The sequence below is a fragment of the Alosa pseudoharengus genome, unplaced genomic scaffold, assembly GCF_046254945.1.
Source record: "Alosa pseudoharengus isolate Yale_2024_CS ecotype anadromous, Long Island Sound unplaced genomic scaffold, YU_APseudo_1.1 YU_APseudo_1.1_scf_12, whole genome shotgun sequence".
NCBI lineage: Eukaryota > Metazoa > Chordata > Actinopteri > Clupeiformes > Clupeidae > Alosa > Alosa pseudoharengus.
In genome coordinates this window covers 26437675-26462250 of record NW_027468587.1, presented here as the reverse complement: position 1 = coordinate 26462250, position 24576 = coordinate 26437675, and the positions used below count along the sequence as shown (strand labels likewise).

The 24576-nt window shown below is 40.8% G+C and overlaps 2 protein-coding genes across 3 annotated transcripts in view; one reads left to right on the top strand and one right to left on the bottom strand.

Annotated features, from left to right (window-relative positions):
* The first annotated feature begins 8391 nt into the window (after positions 1-8391).
* Positions 8392-11266, top strand: LOC143119236 (small nuclear ribonucleoprotein Sm D1-like). Its single transcript, XM_076280599.1, has 4 exons — positions 8392-8525; positions 8758-8834; positions 9429-9620; positions 11019-11266. Exons 1-4 carry the CDS (start codon positions 8512-8514, stop codon positions 11093-11095), a joined length of 360 nt encoding a protein of 119 aa, XP_076136714.1. The 5' UTR covers positions 8392-8511; the 3' UTR covers positions 11096-11266.
* A 178-nt stretch (positions 11267-11444) lies between these two features.
* slc6a20 (solute carrier family 6 member 20) overlaps positions 11445-24576 on the bottom strand; it is a 72894-nt gene continuing 59762 nt past the window's right edge. For both annotated transcript variants that reach the window (XM_076280596.1, XM_076280597.1), the window contains 7 exons: positions 23962-24072; positions 22382-22623; positions 20987-21149; positions 18927-19131; positions 15412-15571; positions 14611-14776; positions 11445-13086 (listed from right to left, as the gene is read on the bottom strand). In XM_076280596.1, coding sequence (XP_076136711.1) covers positions 12907-13086; positions 14611-14776; positions 15412-15571; positions 18927-19131; positions 20987-21149; positions 22382-22623; positions 23962-24072 — 1227 coding nt within the window. In that variant the 3' untranslated portion in view covers positions 11445-12906. The remainder of the gene's footprint in view (positions 13087-14610; positions 14777-15411; positions 15572-18926; positions 19132-20986; positions 21150-22381; positions 22624-23961; positions 24073-24576) is intronic.

The following is a 24576-nucleotide window of genomic DNA, read 5'->3' as shown; positions in this document are numbered from 1 at the left end:
CAAAACATATCTTTGCTATCATTTTCTTTCAATGATGTCCAATGGCTTAAACATTGTCCTTTATTGTTTGCTTTAGGCTTACCTTTATATTTTATCCTACATTATTCAACTCACGTATTGTCATCTGATCTTGGGCACTGCCAGTCAAAAAAAGCAAACAGGTGCGCGCTCTGCACCTCTTTACGCAACTCAGACGCAACACTAAATATGAAGATGCCCTGCTTTCAGAGGATAACTTCCGTCCCTTGGTTGTGTAGGCTATATATGATATAAAATATCTATAGCCTACATTGTATAGCTTACAGTCAAATATTACCTTTCTGTTACGAAGCTGGGAATAGGCCTATGAGCACAAATAAGGATGTAGTGGAGGCTAAACGCGAGTAAACGCAGTTCATCCACCTGAAATTTCAGAAATAGAGTTTAGGCCTACCCACCTCTTATTAGTTTATCCACCTCTCAAAAAAGTTTATTCACTTTTAACATTCAAAACTGTATGATCAAATACTATCCTATATTCCCAATACACAATAACCTCCAACATTATCAAACTGTTCTAATGCCTTTTTGAATGCCTTCCTCTCCTAAACGAGGGCAATTGGACATTTGATGGTCAATATTAGATTGGTGAGAACACTAAATATACTAGATCACCTGTAAGAATGTTTCAATTATTCTATCGTCTTGGTGGGTTTTTTTAGTGTTACGACCCCCTGTGCCCCTTCAGGCCTGACATGGCCATTGCATGGGCAGTGCAGCCCTAGCTTGCCCAATTAGCTAATCATACACACCTGGTGAAGGTGTGTGGGTATTTAAGGGGTTGTTCTCTCTCTTGATTTTGGCACTTTTCTGTTAGGCACATTCTGTTGCAGGCACCTCTGGGTTATCTCTCTCCCACTAGCATGTTCTTTCTATCTTGGAACATTATACTGACTTTGGCATGTGCACCCACATGAACACACTTGCATACATGCTCTTACTTTCCCCTAGACATCTTTTGGTAATGCTTATTTATTGCTTTTGGTTACTTTTAAATAAATACTTTATTGATTAAAGTTATCTCTGTTGTCCCGACTCCCTCTTTATGTTGCGGCTTAGAGCTGGGTCGTAACATAAATTGGGCGCTCGTCCGGGATATAGTGAACACTTTGGGAGTCTGGACTGTGGAGATTTTGGGTGAGAAATGTTCTGGTTGTTGAAATTCCCTAGTGGTGTAGCCTAGCTACTTAATATTGATATTGGTCAGAATCCGGTTAGTAAGAGTGCTCCAGCTAGGTTGCTAGCAGCCTCTCCTTCGGAGTACTATTTGTTATTTTGATTTGTAAATGTTCATTGTTTTGAGGGGTAATCCTGGTCGGGAATCTCGAATTCCTGTCGGGGGCACGCTATTCGCGCAGTCTCACTGTGACGAAGTTCATGCGTTAACCAGTCGCCCCGAGGCCGGCAGGCCCTGGAAGACTAGCCAGGTGAAGTTAGTTTCTTTGGTGGTAAGTAGGTACCGGAATTCTATTGAATGACTAAGTGGATCAGGTTGATTAACACCAGCAGATTTCTCACTAGAAGTTTGGAGTTTAATTTGGGGTGTGTATGTGTTAATGGTAAGCATAGCCTATGTCAGTTTTAAGTATAGTTTACTGATTGTTTGTTGTGTGTTAGAGTTTGCTCTTCAAGTAGAAATCCTTATATTAAACATCACTGTAGATCAGCTCAGGTAGCTATTGCAGAGATGGTTTAATGATTTCCATACTGGAGGGTAGTGAGCACTCGTCTATTTCTGTGTTTGAGAGTGAGGGCCTTTGGTTAAGTTACTTTTTTGGAGGTTTGGTGAAACCTCATGTAGCCTAAGCCAGGGTTGGCTAGGATTTGAGGAATGACTTTGGTAAACTTGCTTGGTGCAAGTAGTCATTCGTGTGTGTGTGTGTAAGTAACTTGTCCCGTAGTTGTGTAGAACAGTAGAGAAGCTGCATGCCTGTTAAAGGAACACGCCACCCAAAATCAGTAGTAATATATGTTCTTACCTTAACTTTCACGAGTTGAGTCATACCTCTCCCGCGCCGGTAGGTGCACTTAAACGCTCTGTCGCGCGGCGCGAATGTGTTAGCATGTTGCTATGCTAGCGGGCTCTGCCGCGGCCATAGAGAGAGGAACATAGCAGTAATCAAACACCTCCACATTTTCCCTACTTAAATACAGTTGCACGAGTAGTTTATAAAAATGTGTACGTCACACAACATGAAACGTGGCGATTTTCCAAGCGAATAAACAGGAGAACTACAATGTGTGGCGCAATAGCACTTGGGAGTACTTCGACCTAGCGTGGTAATATTATTAACACTTATTTGTAGATCCTATCCACCACAGAGTTTAGAATCCATGCTGGATCGACCCTCAGCCTCTCCCTCCCCTCTGAGCGAGAGAGGCACACACACTAGAGATGCTGATGGGCTATTATTTCAACCATAACTGCATAGCAAAACTTATCAACCATCAGCCATCCATCAGCACCAAAGTTTGTTGACCATCTGTGGATTTTCAAAAACCGCACCCGCGCCCACCATCCGTTGGTTGTTTTAATGTAGGCTATATGGGTGATGCAGCGCTGCTGACGTGAGGCTAGAAAGCCCTTGCCTGTTCTAGAAAGACTGATCTAATGCAGCAAATATATTAAAAGGCTAAAGTCGTACATTGGCTATGTTGTAGCCTATCCCCAGAATATCAGCAGCAAACTCAGTCTCTGTCTCGCAAAACAGTCTCCAAATAAAACGCACATCGGCCTGTTGCCTATTCTGCCAGCTTGTGACAATATATCGTCCAAAATGCTTGATTGCATTGCATTCTCCACATTTTTAGCTAAATTTTCATGTACCACATCAGCATTTTTGTTCAGTGAATCTTTTGTAAATTGCTTTACAATTACCGTCGGGCCCTTGTCAGCAGACTTCGGCTTGCCTCTTGCCACTATTCACTCCTTGTCTTCCGATGTCATTTCTGAGTCATCTACAGATGTTTACACACATTCACCTCCCTAAATAGAACCAACTTGACGTTGACTTCAACCTGTGTTATATCCTAGATGAGACTGCCTGGGTTATTTTGTTTAGATATTAGCCTATATATAAAAAACACATAATTGTAGCCTACCATTCAGGGAATAGGCATTTAAAAGAGAGACAGAGAGTGATATGACTCAGAAATGACATCGGGTGATGGCAGTGCGAGATGTTCAGAACGTAAGAGCTAAAACTTCTACAAACTGATAACATCCACAGCGGAAAAAGAAGGTAAGAAAAATAGTCGGAAAACTTTGTGTAAGGCAAGCAAGCAAGTTTGGCGGTTGTTACTAAAAATGTGAACATGCACGTTGCACTGTTGTGCGGTGGACTTTCAGAATGAATGGAGTCGGAGTTTCTTTAATATCGAGGCGTCATATTTGTCCGATGGCCTGCTATAAAATGAATTGCGATGTCTGTCTGAAAAAGACGCGCTCGTGCAGTCAAAATGAATGGGAGTCTTCAGAACAGGCTTGTCAGTCAACCTGACATAACAGTGTGTAAAGTAGCCTATAATGTGAATGACTTGTTATTTTATCAAGGATTTCTTTCTTTTTGCAAAAAATAAAGTACAATAGGCATTAATTAGTAGGCCAGGAGCATGCTGAAATTATGTGGCAAATTGCGTTTTTTATTACAATGATAAAATTGTAAAAGGACGTGACCGAAGCTGAGGCAAGCCAGGCAATAGGCCTATAGGCCCGACGGTAATTGTAAAGCAATTTACAAAATATTCACTGAACAAAAATGCTGATGTGGTACATGAAAATTTAGCTTAAAATGTGGAGAATGCAATGCAATCAAGCATTTTGGACGATATATTGTCACAAGCTGGCAGAATAGGCAACAGGCCGATGTGCGTTTTATTTGGAGACTGTTTTGCGCGACAGAGACCGAGTTTGCTGCTGATATTCTGGGGATAGGCCTAGCCAATGTACGACTTTAGCCTTTTAATATATTTGCTGCATTAGATCAGTCTTTCTAGAACAGGCAAGGGCTTTCTAGCCTCACGTCAGCAGCGCTGCATCACCCATATAGCCTACATTAAAACAACCAACGGATGGTGGGCGGGTGCGGTTTTGAAAATTGGTCAACAAACTTTGGTGCTGATGGATGACGGATGGATGATAAGTTTTGCTATGCAGTTATGGTTGAAATAATAGCCCATCAGCGCATCTCTAGTGTGTGTGCCTCTCTCTCGCTCAGAGGGGAGGGAGAGGCTGAGGGTCGATCCAGCATGGATTCTAAACTCTGTGGTGGATAGGATCTACAATTAGGTGTTAATAATATTACCACGCTATGGTCGAAGTACTCCCAAGTGCTATTGCGCCACACATTGTAGTTCTCCTGTTTATTCGCTTAGAAAATCGCCACGTTTCATGTTGTGTGACGTACACATTTTTATCAACTACTCGTGCAACTGTATTTAAGTAGGGAAAATGTGGAGGTGTTTGATTACTGCTATGTTCCTCTCTCTACGGCCACGGCAGAGCCCGCTAGCATAGCAACATGCTAACACATTCGCGCCGCGCGACAGAGCGTTTGAGTGCACCTACTGGCGCGGGAGAGGTATGACTCAACTCGTGAAAGTTAAGGTAAGAACATATATTACTACTGATTTTGGGTGGTGTGTTCCTTTAAGTGACCTTTGAATAGTGTTTGTGTGGCTTGGTCAAAGCACTTTATGAGGGAATGTGGTGGTATTCTGCTCATGTTTTGCTATTATTGGTTTGCTTGTATGTAGTCTCTTACTGTTTATTGTTTACTGTCTGTCATGTGTTTTGATATGCTTATATTTGGTCTTGTCAGTAAACTTGCTTTAGTTAATAAAACATTCACTGTGGGTGAGATTAAGGTTGTTGCTGTGAAGATTTGAGTGCCTGTAACGAGGTGTTAATGATGCACCTGCTCAACGAGAGCATTGGATCCTGATGGGGTTAACGTGGCCCTGATCATGTGCTCAGAAGAGTTGCTTGTGCTACTGAGACTTTTAAGGGTAGAGACCAAGGCTCAGGTTGATACAATGTTGTTCAGAGATTCACATTTGTGCAGATTTTATGGGAATTCTAAAATGCCTTTGTTTTTCAGCTGCTGAGGGGTGCTTCAGGAGGTTAAAGCTCCATGCAGTTATTGATGCAGGTTTGCCTGCATTTTGCCACAGTCCCCTTGCAGCATCTAATTGGCAGGTTGTTAGTCTTCAAGTTACTGTAGTGTAGTCTGGTGGCCCATGGGATGCTGCGTTTGACGCAGGTCAGGTATAGACTACTTTTCACAATGATGTCAGTTATCCCTTGTGGGATTGTATTTTAAGTCATGTGAGATGTGTTTGGTTTTATTCATATTATATGTAATTGAATGGTTTTGTAAATCTGATCTCCTAGTGATGTGGGTGATTTTGCCTATGTGTATTCTACTTGATCTTTTCTGTCTCATGTCCTAGGGCCCGGGATATGGAGATGTTGATATTGGGATCACAGGAGGTCTTAGGATTTGTTTTTGTTTTCAGATTTCCTGGAAGAAATCATCTTTAGGGAGGGAGGTGTTACGACCCCCTGTGCCCCTTCAGGCCTGACATGGCCATTGCATGGGCAGTGCAGCCCTAGCTTGCCCAATTAGCTAATCATACACACCTGGTGAAGGTGTGTGGGTATTTAAGGGGTTGTTCTCTCTCTTGATTTGGGCACTTTTCTGTTAGGCACATTCTGTTGCAGGCACCTCTGGGTTATCTCTCTCCCACTAGCACTTTCTATCTTGGAACATTATACTGACTTTGGCATACACGCACCCACATGAACACACTTGCATACATGCTCTTACTTTCCCACTAGACATCTTTTGGTAATGCTTATTTATTGCTTTTGGTTACTTTTAAATAAATACTTTATTGATTAAAGTTATCTCTGTTGTCCCGACTCCCTCTTTATGTTGCGGCTTAGAGCCGGGTCGTAACATTAGATATTGTGAAATAAGTAAGCTACTGTACGTCTTTTCACTTTCTTAAGTGGGCTACAGTTCTCATTAGCAGTTTTATGCCAAACCATGAAACATTAAGCTGCCTCCAAAAACGTCTTTAAAAATCTTCTGATATTGATTATGCATATGGCAAAGAAAGACATGAGATCGTTGGTCTTGGAATTTTGAAAATGCATCGCACTTAGACCTCAGATTACTTGCAGTACCCCGGCATTACCACAAGGAAATGGTCGTACGTCAAGTTTGAACCTGACGTGGAGATAAGCACTTTTCCACGTCAAAGACGGTTTTTATAAATCTGAGCGTTGGCATGGATTTGAGCGTACGCACGGTCTAAGATCAAATCTGTGCGTAAGAACGCTTTATAAATGAGGCCCCTGGGGCCTCATTTATAAAAGGGTTGCGTAGAAACCATCCTTAATTTGATCTTAGATCATTTCTGAAATGTTCGTACGTGTGATTCAGAGAAAACGAACGTACGCACAAAAAAACGTGCGTACGCCACCCTTCCAGATGTGCCCATTATAAATCACAAATGAACGTCAACTTGTGCGCAGCCGGATGGTTTTAGGTCTCCGCCTTGTAAACACCCCCTCATCAATATCATTAGCATATGTGTTAATGAAATCAATGGCCTAAAAGCTGTAGCTTATGTAAAAGTATATATTGAAAACATTGTATAGGCCTAGCCTTTGCCATCTGATGTTAACTAGCCTATATATGCGTCAGTTCGAATAGCTTACCTAATTATGTTTTTTCCAGCAAAGCTTTCTGGAAAGAGATCGTATGCATCCATGTCTATTGTCCTCTGCTCGCTTTCATTCCTTTTGCTTGCAGTAATGTGAATAATCAACATTTCGTATGTTTAGGCCTATACTTTGTAGAAAAAAAAAGGGTAGGCCTAGCTTATGAAGGAAAGACCTCTAGGCCTATATAATCCTGTACGTTATGGTACAGTAGGCTAATGTATGTATCCAATATGACCCAGGGTAATATGCTGATTTAGCCTACAAAACAGAGGACTAAATTATAAGCGTGATATGTCATGTAGGCTTAACGTTTCTTTTAGGGTAGGCTATGTTTTTGCTGAAAAAGTAGCCTAGTTCGCCGGTCATTTTTCATTCATTCTGCATATCTTTGCTATCATTTTCTTTCAATAATGTCCAATGGCTTAAACATTGTCCTTTATTGTTTGCTTTAGGCTTACCTTTATATTTTATCCTACATTATTCAACTCACGTATTGTCATCTGATCTTGGGCACTGCCAGTCAAAAAAAAGCAAACAGGTGCGCGCTCTCACCTCTTTACGCAACTCCGACGCAACACTAAATATGAAGATGGCCTGCTTTCAGAGGATAACTTCCGTCCCTTGGTTGTGTAGGCTATATATGATATAAAATATCTATAGCCTACATTGAATAGCTTACAGTCAAATATTACCTTTCTGTTACGAAGCTGGGAATAGGCCTATTAGCGCAAATTAGGATGTAGTGGAGGCTAAACGCGAGTAAACGCAGTTTATCCACCTCTGAAATTTCATAAATAGAGTTTAGGCCTACCCACCTCTTATTAGAGTTTATCCACCTCTCAAAAAAGTTTATTCACTTTTAACATTCAAAACTGTATGATCAAATACTATCCTATATTCCCAATACTGCACAATAACCTCCAACATTATCAAACTGTTCGAATGCTTTTTTGAATGCCTTCCTCTCCTAAACGAGGGCAATTGGACATTTGATGGTCAATATTAGATTGGTGAAAACACTAAATATACTAGATCACCTGTAAGAATGTTTCAATTATTCTATCGTAGGTCTTGGTTTTTTTTTTTTTTAGATATTGTGAAATAAGTAAGCTATACGTCTTTTCACTTTCTTAAGTGGGCTATAGTTCTCATTAGCAGTTTTATGCCAAACCATGAAACAATACGCTGCGTCCAAAAACGTCTTTAAAAATCTTCTGATATTGATCATGCATATGGCAAAGAAAGACATGAGATCGTTGGTCTTGGAATTTTGAAAATGCATCGCACTTAGACCTCAGATTACTTGCAGTACCCTGGCATTACCACAAGGAAATGGTCGTACGTCAAGTTTGAACCTGACGTGGAGATAAGCACTTTTCCACGTCAAAGACGGTTTTTATAAATCTGAGCGTTGGCATGGATTTGAGCGTACGCACCGTCTAAGATCAAATCTGTGAGTAAGAACGCTTTATAAATGAGGCCCCTGGTAGATATAGAAGAGCAGGCAGAAATAAAGTTGACTTCTCTGTGAAGAGTTTGTAAGAGAAAGTAGGTCCTCCAATCTAGACTCCTTCACGAGATGGCGCTCTTACAGACAATGGTGTCTTTTGTGGCGTTTCCTGTGTGTGAGGCAGTTTGAATCAAATGTGTTGAAACCAATGCTGGACGTACACAGGCTCTCTGTGTTCCAGCATAATTTTTACTAAACCGGCGGAGGATTCTCGAAATCTACTGCCACCATGAAACTTGTCCGGTAACGTTAACGTTACAATGCATTTCGTTTTGTGTATGCTTTGTGGTTATTAGGCTACTAGCAGAAGCTAGCTTGTGACAATGTGTAAAGGCCTATTGTCATACAGGACCTACCATTCACAATTATGTCACTGCCTTTATCTTTTTATTTAGCTAAAGTTATGCATTGCAGGAAGTGACCATGTAGGAACGCATCTGTTATAAACTTATCCCACTATTCACGTTTTTCTCAGGTTTCTCATGAAATTGAGTCACGAGACTGTGACCATTGAATTGAAGAATGGAACACAGGTGCACGGCACCATCACAGGTGTGATCCTTTTCACATGCTTTCCTTTTTTCTGCACAATTTGGGCAGTCGTGGCCTACTGGTTAGCACTTCGGACTTGTAACCGGAGGGTTGCCGGTTCGAACCCCGACCAGTAGGCACGGCCCCTCACTGCTCCCCGAGCGCCGCTGTTGTTGCAGCGGGATTAGTATGTGCTTCACCTCACTGTGTGCTGAGTGTGTTTCACTAATTCACGGATTGGGATAAATGCAGAGACCAAATTTCCCTCACGGGATCAAAAGAGTATACTTTTACAATAGAGACATGCACAGGGCAATTCCATGGATTTTCCATGGAATTCCAACATTTTTGGTAACATCCATAACGCCAATAAAATGTGATGGTATGATGTGAATGATTACATGACATTTGAGCATTTGCTATTTTTGGCTAAAGAATGTAAATGAGACAAAATGCACAAAAAATGAATTATCATTCACATCATACAAATGCCAAGGCATTTCACTGGCGTTATGGATGTGACCAAAAGTCCATTTTCCGTGGAACTGCCCCATACAATCTGGGCTAATGCATCCTGACTGCATGTTACCAAACATGTCTGCTCCTCTACCACAGGTGTGGACGTGTCTATGAACACTCACCTCAAAGCTGTGAAAATGACGCTGAAGAATAGAGAGCCTGCGCAGCTGGAGACGCTGAGTATCCGTGGCAACAACATCCGCTACTTCATCTTGCCTGACAGCTTGCCATTGGACACATTACTGGTGGACATTGAGCCAAAAATCAAGTCCAAGAAGAGAGAGGCGGGTAAGTCACATATGAGAGTCATTCTGTGTCAAATCAGACAAAATCCAGGAAAATGGTTGCAGCACCGATTTTCCTCAAAGTTTGTCTACACAATGTTTAGGTTCCATAACTAAAATCTGTAAAATAGTTTTGTTCAATTCTGTTGTTTTCATAGTCTTTTTGCCCTTGATTGTTTACACTCTCTAAAAGGCCTTATCAGGGAGGCCATGTTTGGACATTCGTATCATTCATATCTTAAAAAGTATTATTCCTAGCCTGACCAAACGTGTCTGAATGGAATGGAAGACAAACATGTTCTCAGTACGATTCAATCATTAAAAGATTGTACCAGTCTCATTGTTTTTTTAGAAGTCCCTAGTTTCAGAAAAAAACATGCAAAAGAGTGATATTAAGGGTCTCAAAACTCCTTTATTGTGACACACCTGCCATCAATCAGTATTTTCTCTAGAAATATAATCCTTTGTTAATGTTGTCCCAAAATGTGAAGTCTCCAAAACAAAAGGCCATGACAATAATAAGGATAAAACAAGGCTTTTATTCTGTGAATGGGACTTGGGCACTGGTGGAGATGTCCTGTGAGAGTGACACTGGTCAGGAAGCAGAAAATGACCACCGAGTGCTACCTGACATTCTCTAAAGGGCCAAGAATAGATTATGATATCATATGCTGGTGGCAGTAGTGTCTTTGTGGAAAACATTTCTATTAGACCCTTGACAAACATTTGTTTGAACAGGATTAACAACATTATTATTTATTTAGCCATGGCTGGTGTATGTGAAGAACAGCTGGTACACAGGCAGCTAAGAATCTTTGGTTCTTATGACATTCCTTCAGTGAAGTGTCCTGAAACTTTTGTCATTTTAACTAGAGCTTGCCAGCAAATTTGTCCCAGTTTTGTAATTGTTTACCTGTGGTGAGCAGAGGTCAGTGAGATGTTGACACTGTCTGCCTTTGATGGGGTAAATCAGTTGCAGATTTGCAGGGAAATCTCCCAACAGCATGAGTCCAAGCCTTAGGGGACTTGAATGCTGCTTGAACTGTCTAAATGTTGCTGCAGCTGCAAGGTCCCCATCTCCATGTTGTATTTGGTTGAGAGAATCACGCCACTGAGCAATGCACGTTGCACACATAACATTAGTGTGTAGTTCATTCTGTTGTGGTTAGTCCTTTTATTGTCCTTTGCAAGCCAAAAAGAACACACTCTCTCTCACACACACACTGAACACTGTAAGATGGTTTGTTTTGGGGAAAGCTGAAATGTAGTCGCTCAGTCATTTCATCTCTGTATTTTCTCTTCCTTCTCTATTTATCTGGCTCTCTCACTGACAAACACATACACACACTCACTCTTTCTTTCTCTCTCTCGCTCACCATCTGCCTCTTTCTCTTTCTTTTAGTGGCTGCACGTGGTCGAGGTAGGGGTCGAGGTAGAGGACGTGGGAGAGGAAGAGGACGAGGAGGACCCAGACGATGAAGAGCCTCTGTTTCGTTACTCTCCTAAACAAGAAAGTTTACTTTTCTTGTCATGGGCAATATTTTAATATCAAGTTTGAGCTTGAGATTTCTCAGCAGGATAAACTGTGTTTTTGTATTTGTGTTGATTTGTTGTTTTCTTAGAAGATTAAATCTTCAATTCTTTTATGAATTCCTTCGTGTGTATCTTCACTTTGTGGCTCATATTTTAAACGTGAGTGATTGTTCAAGGTCTTAAAGTTTAATGAAAAAATGTAAGTGAACGTTAGAGGAGTTTGAGGCTGATTTACACAATAGTTTATAGGAGTATTCAGCAGGTTTGATGTGTAGACAAACAATAGAGACACCTGTAATTTCTACTGAAAGCCTTTAATTCCATACAGATATTACAAATATACACATCTACTCATATACATTTAAGCTAGGAGATTGCCTTAAAATGCAGCTCTTTTAAAACAAGGCTGCTGACAGAATCCATCTAAAATGTCATTACCAATTTGGTACTTTGGTTGTACAAACTGGGCACAGATATTCCATCTTATGTTAACTATTTGATCCACAAACTTTAATACGATCCTCTATCGTAACAGTTTACCCAGTGGCATACTGCCAAGCTTTTCTTTTTTCCTGAATCCAACCCTTGGCAAAGTTTAGTAGTATTAACACCTCTGACCCATAGGGCTTTACAGGATTTCCAGGTTATATAGTTCAGGAGGCTGTAGAGACTTCCAGAACTTTCACTGAAGCAAAAATAACTCAGATGTGAATCAGTTTTGCACAGATAGACTTGGGATATCTAGCTAGCTTTTTTTTTTTTTTTTTACCAAAGGGCCCAGATTCATGATGATGTGTCTTCTAAGGGATAGCGTTTCACAGACTTTTTGTCCTTACATGATGGGAAGGTCTGTAAGCACTTTTCTTGTTATCAATATGGTCACCAGATCATCTGTAATATACTTTCCCTGCATGTTATATCTTTGGCCCTTGGTCAGTGCAAGTAACCAGGTTTAGCATCTTGGAAAAACAATTCTGGTTTGCTGACTACACTTAGCAGACAAGTTAGCATATATTCCAAAGTAGTGTTACTTTACATTGTTCATGGTTTCATTCCAATAAGTAAAACCTAGATATAAAACTATACAAATTCTAACTATCACATAATTTGGCAAGCTACATCCCACAATTTGCAAATGTAAAAATCTATGTACAAATATTTTACATTTTAACACTACTGGCATTTTCAGGTATGCTGTTTACATTAAAAATGTACATTCACAGTATTTCTCGATCAAATTTGGCAATCAATGGTCAGTATAAAATCTGATGTCCATTTCTATAGTGTGTTTCCTGGCCCAGAAAGTAATTATATCCATTGTTCCTATAGTTATCCCTCTAATATGCAACCTCTAAGCCTCTTTTAAAGGCTAAACACCTTACACAAAGATGTCGAAACATAACTGTTCAATTCATTTGGCATATATGCATACAAAATTGTGTGTTGAAGCCTACAATTAATGCTGAGATTGAATATATGGTTCTTCGATTTCAATTGACACTGTATACACTGTTGAAAATCTAAAGATTTTGTAAGCAAAAAGAAGCCATCATAGGAGGCCACAACCCCCCTCCCAACTAAAAACTGAAACAGGAAAATGCCCACATGAGATGGGTGAGTGACTGCAAGCGTGTGCATGTGTAATGGAATGCTATCTGTTGCTACCCCAGACCAAGAGGGTCTTAATGACACCCGGTGGGTTCAGACGGTCGGGTGTGTGTGTGTGTGTGGGGAGGATTAAGCAGATGATGGGCACTCTACACCCCCGAGACGGTACTGACTGTGTGTTCATGGTGGGGCACAGATTTAGCTTCTTTCTGCTTCTTTTTGCAGAATGCGTAGAGTGCTGTGATGGGCACACAGCAGACAGATGAAACAAGCAGAAGGGCGATAAAAGCCTGACCATACCAGGGATATTCCATCACCACTGACTTACCCTGAGAAGGTTAAAGACAACAAAGTATGACAGTAAGACAACCACAAAGAAAACACTCACTATGTCTATGAAATCTGTTACTGTCATTGACCTACTACAATTGAGATTTACTTATTAAAATGACCATGTCCATCAGAGGACCGTCATTAGCTGGCAATGGCTAGCTTGTTACTGACTAGTTACTGACTACTCATGGCAGCATGGCGAGTTTTATTTTATTTTATTTTTTTATTTGTAGCCTAGGCCCAGGTAGCACCCGATGCGCAATGGACGCACTGTGTTATTCATAGGGAAGCGCTCGTGCCAAGGCAGCTTAGTTAGTTCCGACCTACATGAGATTTTGAACGTTGTTGTGAGAGTGATGAATTTAATCAAAACCCGGCCCTTAAAAGCGCGTCTATTCTCCGCACTTTGCGAAGAGATGGTAGCTGACCAAAAGGCTGTACTGTTTCACAGCGAGATAAGGTGGCTTTCCCGAGGTAAAGTGCTGTCGTGCGTGTTTGAGCTCCGAGTTGCCTCTTCTTGGAGGAAGAGCGCATGTTTGAATCTGCAAGCACGTTCACTAATGAACATTTCTTGACGAAGCTGGCCTATATATTTGATATATCTTAGCGATACATGAGTTACATGTCCAGTTACAAGGCAAAGACAAGCACCTACCTCACCTAGCAAATACGATTACTGCATTCACCAAAAAAACTTGAGGTATGGGACAGGCGCCTCGATCGCGACAGTATTATGCCTTTGAGATTTCTGAGCGAAATCGCTGAAACGTCTGATTCGGGAGCCTCTTGTGATTCCCATGTGTTAAACAGTAGGCCTACATCACATCCCTGCAAAGTTTATTTCAAAAATATTTCCCAACCAGCAGTGCTCAGTATGACTGGATTATGGATCCATTTAATGCAGCATGTTGGTATTTCATTGAATATATTGTACAATGCTGTAAAATGGCCTATGCTTCCTAATGTTGCTGGAAAACAGAAATATGTGTGTTATTATGTATTTATTTATTTATTATTATATCTGCAGCACCAGCTGATTTTAACTCTGTTGAAGAGGATATATTTAGAAGTTGTCATTATTTCAATAAATTTGACAATTTTAAGCTTGACCTACCACTTTCTTAGAGCGATGAGGGACAGGTGCATGGGGCTCGAGAATGCCCCCTTGATCAAAGTGGGGAATGAAAGAAAACTTTTGAGAACCACTGCTCTAAGGAGTGACTCAGAAAGTCACGCAGACTGTCTCACTCTCAAGACACTAACTTATAGCTGTCTCACTCCCAGGGTACTAAGCTACACAATAACATAATGGGAATTTGTTGTCTAGCTCATTGGTTCCTTATACCTTATATAGCTTAGGAAAGCTAACAGCTGTCTATAAGGATCTAGTTTGTTAACTACCACAGTCACGAGTTGGGTCGCGATAGTCTGTCATTTTTAAAAAGTGGGTCCCCAGAAAAAAAGTTTGAGAAACACTGACTCATGGTATGTGCAATGTGGAAATAGAGGTAGTATCTCACCAGGACTGCATCCCAGGCCTGGTATGTTGGTGTGCCTCCACGGATGTAGTCAACAATGTAGAATATGAAAAGACTGATGAGGAGAACGGGACTGACGACTGCCCACATGATCTTCCAGTACCAGTTGGGCCGATGTCCCAGCATGTCCTCAATATCCTTTTCAAACCTATTGGATGAGATTTCTCAATGTTAAAAACACAAACCTCACACAAATAATGCTTCAGAAAAACCTGATAATGGAAAATGGCTGCCATGTAGATTCAACATCTTAGTTTAACCTATAGAACACATTCCACATTTAACAAGACAACTACACAAACCCTATATAAACAGATAACTTATCTTCATTTTTTAATCTAGCTTAAAAGTTTTTGCTATGATGTGAGGTCCTATCCTCATAGATAATCAGAAAAATGGTTGAAAATGAAAATAACTGAGACTCGCTGTTTTAACACTCCAACAATAGAAAAAAAATGAAAGGTCACCATTCTTGCAGTGTTCACACATGTAGCAAACATCTTTCATCAGTGACTTATCAGTGGCATCTATAGTATATCAGTGAAATATGTTCACATAAGAGAACGTTTCGTTTCTTGAATAGAAGGTGATCAGACCTCACTTTTCTAGGACTTGAGGAAGTTACTCTAAAGGAACTCTACAATGTCTCAGCTCTATTTACACATTTCTTTCTTACTTTTTTCAGTACTTATACATATTAGATGAAAGAGACAGAAGAAATAAGGAGAACATTAGTCTCCCTTTTACCTTGTCTCATTACACAGACACCCAACTAAAATGCACCTTTTCAGTCCGTAGACATAGCTGACAGTGATGATCTCAATGAGCACAATGAAGAGCAGGGAGAAGGTGGCTCCATACTCGTTGAACATGGTGAACCAGTAGTTCCCCGAGCGGGTGGTGAAGCCCAGGCCAAGCAGCAGGCAGAACACACACACCAGGCCTGGAGGTATGGGGAAACACCAGAAAACACAATCAGTCCCTTTTGTTGCTTATGGACAACATATCTGAGCACAGTTTAGAATCTGTTGTAGGGTTACTACAAAATATCTAACTTGAAAATACTGTAAAACTTCAAATAAAAGCCGAGTCCCAAATAGATGCTTGTCTCTTTTACATGCCTGGTGTGGCTACAGGTTTGGATAAATAAAGGCTGGTCTCAAATAGAGACCTAGTCTATTTTTTTAGTTTCGAGTTGTGGCCCATTTAATCTCTTAAAGGTTGTATCAGCGATTTCAGGCCCAAAAAAGGCCCAAACATAAATGATCACATTCATCTAATCTTTCCTAACGATCCGCTAGCGGCCTGCCCCATAAGCAGGCCGTTAAAAAAACTCGTCTCTGTAAGCAGCCTAGGCTCCGAGATCTGTACACAAAAACAATTGCTACCAACAAGGGTTGGCAACCCCTCAAAAGCAAAATAAAGTGTTTCAACCAATAACCGACGAGATGCATGTTTAGGAGTTTTAATTGTACGGGAGGGAGGGGGAGGGAGTAGCGAGCTAGCTCTCTGTTCTGTTTGAACATCAACAGAAGTGACGTATTCCCGCTATTGCTGATACAACCTTTAAAATCCGCTATATTGTCTGTTTAAGCCAGTTCTATGGTGCAGATTGCGCATGCTAACGTTCTGATTAGATGACATTAATTAAGACTGCGGCGAAAGCCAGAATTCCAAATTGTTTAAACTTTTTTTCAATATGGACTATGCTATGTCCTATATCATTCATTTCATCCCATTTTGTTTCATATTTTGTGCATTATTTTACCTTGTCATGACAAGCATAGGCTGGCGGTAAGCCTATAATTATTTTTATGCTGGCAACAAAACAAAAGGGTTCACAAATGTTCTTCTTTTTTCTAAATGCGTTTCTTTCAAATACCACCACGACGACAAAGAGAAAGAAGTAGGCTATGATTCAAAATATAAGCTGACTTTTGTCAAATCTGCCAAACAAAATCCGTGAGAAACTGTATGTTTCATTCGTCCCTCATTACATATAAGCAGTATGAGTAAGTAAGTATATATACTCTTTTGATCCCGGGAAATTTGGTCTCTGCATTTATCCCAATCCATGAATTAGTGAAACACAGTGAGGTGAAGCACACACTAATCCACAGCAGCTCTCAGGGAGCAGTGAGGGGTTAGGTGCCTTGCTGAAGGGCACTTCAGCCGTGCCTACTGGTCGGGGTTTGAACCGGCAACCCTCCGGATACAAGTCCGAATCGCTAACCAGTAGGCCACGGCTGCCCCAAGTTTGGCAGCGATGTATATCCGGCAAATATGGTAGAGCATGCGCAGTATTGCACAAGAGAATTGCCAGCAGGAAAGTGTGATCAAACGCAATAAGTGGGTGGATTCAATTAATAATATAAGGTTTGGTTAAAGCTGACCAATAGCGGTTTTGAGCAATACCTTTAAATGGAATGTGTCAGAGGAGATTACAGTAGTCTTTGGAATCTCAATATTGCACATCTGAATAGTTTTTCAAAGAACTAGATGTACCACAGGTACCGGTCCAAAATATGACCGTCGCCCAGTCCTGCACATTCTCGCCGCAAAAATAAATCACGCTTGGTAATTTGTCTCCATCTCCTACTCCATCCCCTACTTTTGTGTATGTAAATGAGTCTGTACATAGTGGCTGTTTGTTTTTGTGTATATGTGTGCTTTTGTGTGTGTGTGTGTGTGGGTACGCTTGTGAGTGTGTGGAGGGGTAATGAGGTGTGTGTGTTTATGTGTGTGTGTGTGTGTGTGTGTTTGTGTGTGTTTATCTGTGTGTGCGTGTGTGTGTGTGTGTACTGTATGTGTGTGTGTGTGTGTGTGTGTCTGCTTGCCTGCATGTGCATGTGTTTTATGTGTGTGTACCTGCGATTACAATGCTTCGTTTTTGCCAATTTAACTAGGTGGCACTAATACCTCAAATGAGTGGATATGGGATGTGTTGACATGGCCCCTTGAGACCAACATACAAAAATAATTTAGTCATCCTAGGCCCTACAGTTCTCGAGATATTCACAGAAAGCTGTGTCCAGCCATCTACAGGCCAATTGATGTAGTCACTAAATTTACACCTACATTAATTTATTGTATGGCCCCCCATGAACGCCTAGTTAATATCTGATAAAGTTATGATAGGCCTATTATTGTATGTGATATGTGATAGCCTATTCTCATCTGGCGTTAACCTATTAATTCGAAAGATGTGCAAAATGAATTAACTGATCACCGCAACATAGGAAGATTGGTTTGTCTGCCTTGTTTCATATGTGTTGGCTATGCATTTAAATACTATAACCACTTCGTTCTCAATACCAATTGCCTATAATCAAATGATTGACCTCTTTAGAAAGCTAAGACACTGTTGTTTCTTGGGAAACAATCAACACAAATAACAAAAATAAGTCACGCTTGTCAATTTGTTTCCATTTCCTACTCCATCCCCTACTCTTGCAACTTTTGTGTATGTAAATGAGTGTATGCATGTGTGCGTTTGCTTTTTTGTATATGTGTACTTCTCTGTGTGTGAGTTTTCGCATGTGAGTGTGTGTGTAGGGGTAATGGGGTGTGTGTGTGTGTTTATGCGTGTGTGCAGATATTTATGTGTGTGTGCGGATTTGTGTGTGTGGGTGTGTTTATGTGTGTGTGTGTGTGTGTGTGTGCGCATGTGTTTATGTGTGTGTGTGTGTGCGTGCATGTGCTTCAGGAGAGGCACCAAAGGGAATGGGTAAGACTGTTTTAGTGGCAGGTACCGTTGACTTGCGCTAGCTTAGCAACAGCGAACTCTGCAACTAGAAGGACTGGATGCAACGTGTTGAAAACAATCTCCACTGATAAATATCACACAGGCTAACTTGGAAATTAGGTCCTATGTCCAAAATTCCAAACTATCCCTTTAATCCTACCCCGGGCCCTTGAGACCAACATACCATAACAATGTCTTCATCCTGGGTGTCACGGTTCAGGTAGTTATTTAGGAAAAACAGCATTTTTTGGGTTTTGGGGGGCCCAGCGCGGGGGGTGGTGGGGGGGGGGGGGTGGGAGTGGCCGGGGACCAAACAAATTTTTTCCGTAAAAGTCTAGTGGGGCTACATGCCCACCAAGTTTCATGTGCCCCGGTGTTTAGTTGACCAAACATTCAGGAAGTAGATGACGGGGGAAAAAAAAAATTATAATCCCTATATGACCGTTACGCTAGCTACGCTACGTGTGATCGATCAGATGTGGTCATTTACATAATGTTATGTATGTTATTTTCATTCTTATTTTCCTGGCTACTCTCTTCTAACCAAGCTCACCGTTTAGGGTCTCATTGCTGAAGTTGCGCGCCAGCACTTTGAAGTCGCAGAGTGGGGTGATGATGGCCGTCACGTTGCCCAGCATGCTGCCCATGCCCAGTAACAGCAGCATAGAGAAGTAGAGCACTGACCACAGCTGGGACGCAGGCATGTTCTTAATAGCCTCGCTGTACACAATGAATGCCAGACCTGTGCCTTCAACAGCCTAGAACAGCAAATAAGGGACACAGGCACTGGTCAATTTTTATATGCAGATGTACAGTATATGGACAATGTGTTGACACCACAACAAATGTTATGATGCTGCTATGCTCTTGTGATACACATTTCTGGGCATAGTTTGCCTGGCAAGTTTACCAGTAGCAAACTTACTAAAACAATAATCCTTTACATGTCTATCTATCTTCTGAAATTGTCCTTGTATGCCATAGATTACATCATACTTTAGTTCAACTATGCTGGTGAATTGTTCACCAGTTACATAATGACCAGGACTTTGGCACATCATGTTTTCTTTCTTTTCTTTCTTTTCTTTAAACTGAGTAATACCTCATCCTTTATTTATGTGAATTTACAGGTGAGCTTGTAGAACCAGAATTACATGAAGACTTAAAAAATAACAAAGCTTGTTTAACTCATTGAGTGCCAAAAACGTAATATTACGTTTTTAGCTTTTTTTTTTAATTACGAAACTAGACACTCTAACACACCTTATATGTGATTTTGGGAACTCTGTGATGAATGGAAATGAAATATATGACGATCGAAAACTCATGAAAACACACAATCTGGACATTTTATCTGGACATTTTATCATAACTCGGAAGCTGCTTTGGGTCGAATCAGTGACGCATGCACGTCAGGTCAAAACCAGGCCATTTTCGTGGGTCTATCACTAGGTGGCAGTCTCGCCAGGTCTCACTGATCACTTCCCGGAAAGTTTACACAAGTAAGTACCAGGCAACACTTCATATTTCATGAAAGACGTTATATCTCCTTTTCTAGAAAAACTAGCCACTGTTTAGCTTGGGATTTCTCAGGAACAGAGGCGTGTAGAAATACACGGTTTGCACCCACCGAGAGCTCAAAGTCTCACCTTTTAATCAAGCCATTGTATGTGTTCATAGCTATAACACAGAATATGCTGTGGCTGTACAAAAATCATCAACAATGGTATAGATTGCTGGCACTCTAGGACAAAGCTCCCGAAAACAGCTTGGCATTCAATGAGTTAACACACCACTGGTGTAATCAGGTATTTTTGCATACATTTGTTTTTACATGCAAAAGGCAATGCGAGAACAAATCAATACAAGGTAAACCTTAGATAATCAATTCCCATCTGGGGACATTATGGACCTTGAGTTGGATATGAAAATCCATTTGATCAACTCATAGTAGGCCTAGCTTATCATACAAGGGAGACACTGATTCATAAAATCTGACTAAATTCATCCTTTAAGGGCTCTGGGGAACACTGTGTGGGCAGGTGACTTTCCAAGTCTATGGACTTTTGAATAATATGTTGTGTCACCTGGATGATCAACATTGTATTAGCTGGGCTGTTGAAAACAATGTCTCACCTTTCCAGGCAGCTCTCATAGTTGAAGAAGAAAATGACCAACCTCTTATCTACATGCTCATAAGTTTCCACAAATAAGTTTGATAATACTTCTTATCATCAGCAAAACCGATTCATTCATTGATGAGCAATGTGCTGTGTGGTACAACATAGTTTAAGGGTCTAGCATTATATCAGCTTGTATATGGTATCTTGCATTGTAATGCTTATCTCCTCTTATCTACCCCTTAAACAAGCACATACACACACACACATACACACGCATGCACACACACACACACACACACACACACACACACACACACACACACACACACACACACACACACACACACACACACACACACACACACACACACACACACACACACACACACACACACACACACACACACACACACACACACACACACACACACACACACACACACACACAGTTTATGCAAAGGTGAAAGGAGCAGTAAATGAGAGATATTACGGTGTCTAATTCGGCAACCAGATCACAGGTGTCCAGCTTCGGAGCCAGATTGGCAAACTGGTCTGGGTGGGTGCGGTTCAGCTCTGTGATCCAGTAGTCAACATTGTCCAGGGTAATGGTGTCCTCTGCCATGTCAAAGGTGTTCAGGAGCAGCAACCTCATCCTGGATTATTTACAAATTTGGGTAAAGTTTAGTGTAAACACCACAGAACTGTTCTCCACAACTTGTCAACGTATTTCTCTTGACGGTGTAGTAGAAATGTAAAACTACACCACAGCTGGATTGGTGGATCATAGTCTAACTCGAACACCACAGTCCAACTGTAATACGTGTTACATAATGGTCAATGGTTGATCCTTGTTTTAGTTTGGTGACTGATAAAGTACCATGATGTCAGGGATAGACAGGAGGAGGTAAGTGACTGTCTGTTGACATCATGATTGTCACAGTGATTTAGAACACTAAGAATTAAAGATTAAATTTGATTCATCATGATTCTGCGTATTCCAAGTGGCCACCTCCAATGCTGAAAAGAGACTTTCCCATACAGGTGTATTCCAGAACCATCCATACTTCTGTGCATAAGAGAATGTTAGTCACGCGCATTGCAAACTTTGCCCGCACTGCTGGAGACTTTAAAGCTTATATTCAAACTCTTCCCATAAATATTGCATGATCATCCATGTCCTAAGATTCTCTGATAAGATCAAGCAATAACAGGATTATAAACTGTAAAAGAGAAGGAAACATAATTTACATCTTATGGGAATCTATGATCTTTAAATCATTAGCCAGCACTCATGACGCATGCCAAACATTTCCTTCTACCACATGTGTAGTCTGGTAAAATCTTACTCTCTTTGATCGGAATAGCTTGTTGCCTACTTTTCCTGGAGAAGATACAGCAGGCAATCCGATTGACATGGCTGTTCAATCAGAATAGGAACGGAATACACCACCTCTTTCATTCCGATTAAAATTCTAATCGTATCAGGCATTTCTATTCCAATTGGGGTGTTTACATGAGAATTGTTATTCCGGTTAAGCCGTTATTCCCTTTCTAATCTAATCTAAAATTGTCCATGTAAACGTGGCTACTGTTTCAGTAATTAAGGCTACATACTTGGAAAAGGCGGTTAGATAGTGTTGGATATGAAAATCCATTTGATCAACTCATAGTAGGCCTAGCTTATCATATAAGGGAGACACTGATTCATAAAATCTGACTAAATTCATCCTTTAAGGGCTCTGGGGAACACTGTGTGGGCAGGTGACTTTCCAAGTCTATAGACTTTTGAATAATATGTTGTGTCACCTGGATGATCAACACTGCATGACTGCAACCTCTTATCTATGGTGCTAAAGTTAGCTGGCTGTTGAAAACAATGTCTCACCTTTCCAGGCAGCTCTCATAGTTGAAGGTGGCCTTGAAGCCATAGATGGAAAAGGTAACGATGCTGGCAAAGATGGAGGTGCCGCTGTTGATCAGGGACACCACAATGGCCTGCCGCTCAAAGTTGTTGTTGTGGTGGTTGTAGCTGGCAAAGGCGATGAGCGAGCCGAACCCCAGACCCAAGGAGAAAAAGATCTGAGTGGCGGCGTTTATCCACGTCCGAGGGTCAGCCAGCTGCTCCAGCTGATATGGACACACACACACACACACACACACACACACACACACACACACACACACACAAACAAACACACACATACAAATAGAGAGAGAGAGTTAAACCAATCAAGCCCAGGGCCGGTTCTAACTCAAAGTCATTGGCCTTTCTGTGAAGAACATAAAAAAATAACATTTTCAATGACTGCACACGATACAACCCCCCCCCACCCCCCCCCCACCCCACACACACACACATAACTGTGTGTGTGTCTGTGCGTCTGTATGTGTGCGTGGCTGAGTATAGGTGTCTGTGTGTGAGAATGTTGTCTTTCTGCCTCTGCTATTTCCACACAAAGTTACATTTGATTTTTTTTACAAATTGTTACATTTCAAGCACTTTCACCTGTTCTAAGAAATAAGCACTAATAATTATCAAAGATCTTGTTTCTATTTTTTTAAACCTTTTTTTATACCTTTTCTCACAAAAAAACAAAAATGGTCATATGAACATACATTTCAGGGGTAAATGGCAAATATGAATAAATGATGTCTATATCATTGGTAATTGAGCTTAAGTAAACATCTATCTAAGTATTTTTTTTTACCTAAATTGTCATGACTGTATTGATAATGAAATTACAAATGATGTCTATATCATTGGTAATTGAGCTAAAGTAAACATCTATCTAAGTATTTTTTTTTAACCTAAATAGTCATGACTGTATTGATTTAAAAGCCTAGCAATGTGGTGGGTCCACCAGACCCAGGAACATTGGCTGAGTATCAAAAATATAAATACCTTACAGTGTTTCCCATACATTGACTTATTTGTGGTGGCCCACCACAATATCAACATTGACCACCACACAATGATTTTCCAGGTTGTACTAAATTGTGCTAAAATCTGTTTAGCATCATAACCACGCTGTGTTAATTTGTCAAAAACTGTTGCATTCAAGTTAATTCTGCAAACCAACCACCACAAATGGAATTCAATTCTCTGGGAAACATTGCCTTACAAGGGTTAAAGCATCAGGAGGGGGGGCTACCTAACACACATACTGTACATAGACCCACTGTACAGCTATATACTTGCTAGCTACCATTACACTTAACACCAACTCATCTACATCCAAGCTGGGTTTGAAGCTGCACACTGCGCAGGTGCACGACTGAAAAAAAGAATTCTTGAATTTATTTTGGTGAGCAAGACACAATGCTTGGGTGGGCTTAGGCCGCCCTCACCCCTGCCTAGAGCCGGCCCTGATCCAGCCACACGAAAAATGTTGAGGTGAACTGTTTGTGACAGTTAATTAGTTCCTTCCTGTGAACAAACCCCTGTAAATAAATTGCTTCCATTACCTTAGGAGTAAACATATACTTGACACCATTCATGGCTCCATGCAGGGTGACTCCCCGAATGAGATAGATGATGAGGACGACGTAGGGAAACGTGGCCGTGAAGTAGACTACCTGTGAAGATTGAACACGGTCAAAAGTTCACTAGTGGTGTTTACAGAGGTTTGACCCACTTAGTTGGGTGCAGGTGTTTCCTACAATTCAGCCACGCCTGCATAATTCTGTTGTTTACTTTTCTTTAAGGGTAACAACCACTGCATGGACATTTACAAGATATGATTTATCACTTTGACCACTTTGAAGATCAGCAAACAGTAGTGCAAGACCTTCCCCCCTGAGCTTCTGCCTTAGGCTTACATAAGGTATTAGGCCTCTCCAAGAAAATGACAAAGACAATGGTTACATAACATAAATACTTTCTCTTTGACTGCTGAGATTATTTGTAAACAATTAACTACAGCTTGATTGTATTAATTGTACAGCTGTATAACACTTTGTACACGCTGTATTACACTCAATCAATTATTTAATTAGTCAGTTATAAAATTAATCAGCAACTATTTTGGTAAGTGGTTAATCGCTTTGTGTTATCGTTTAAATTGAAATTCTCTGATTGCA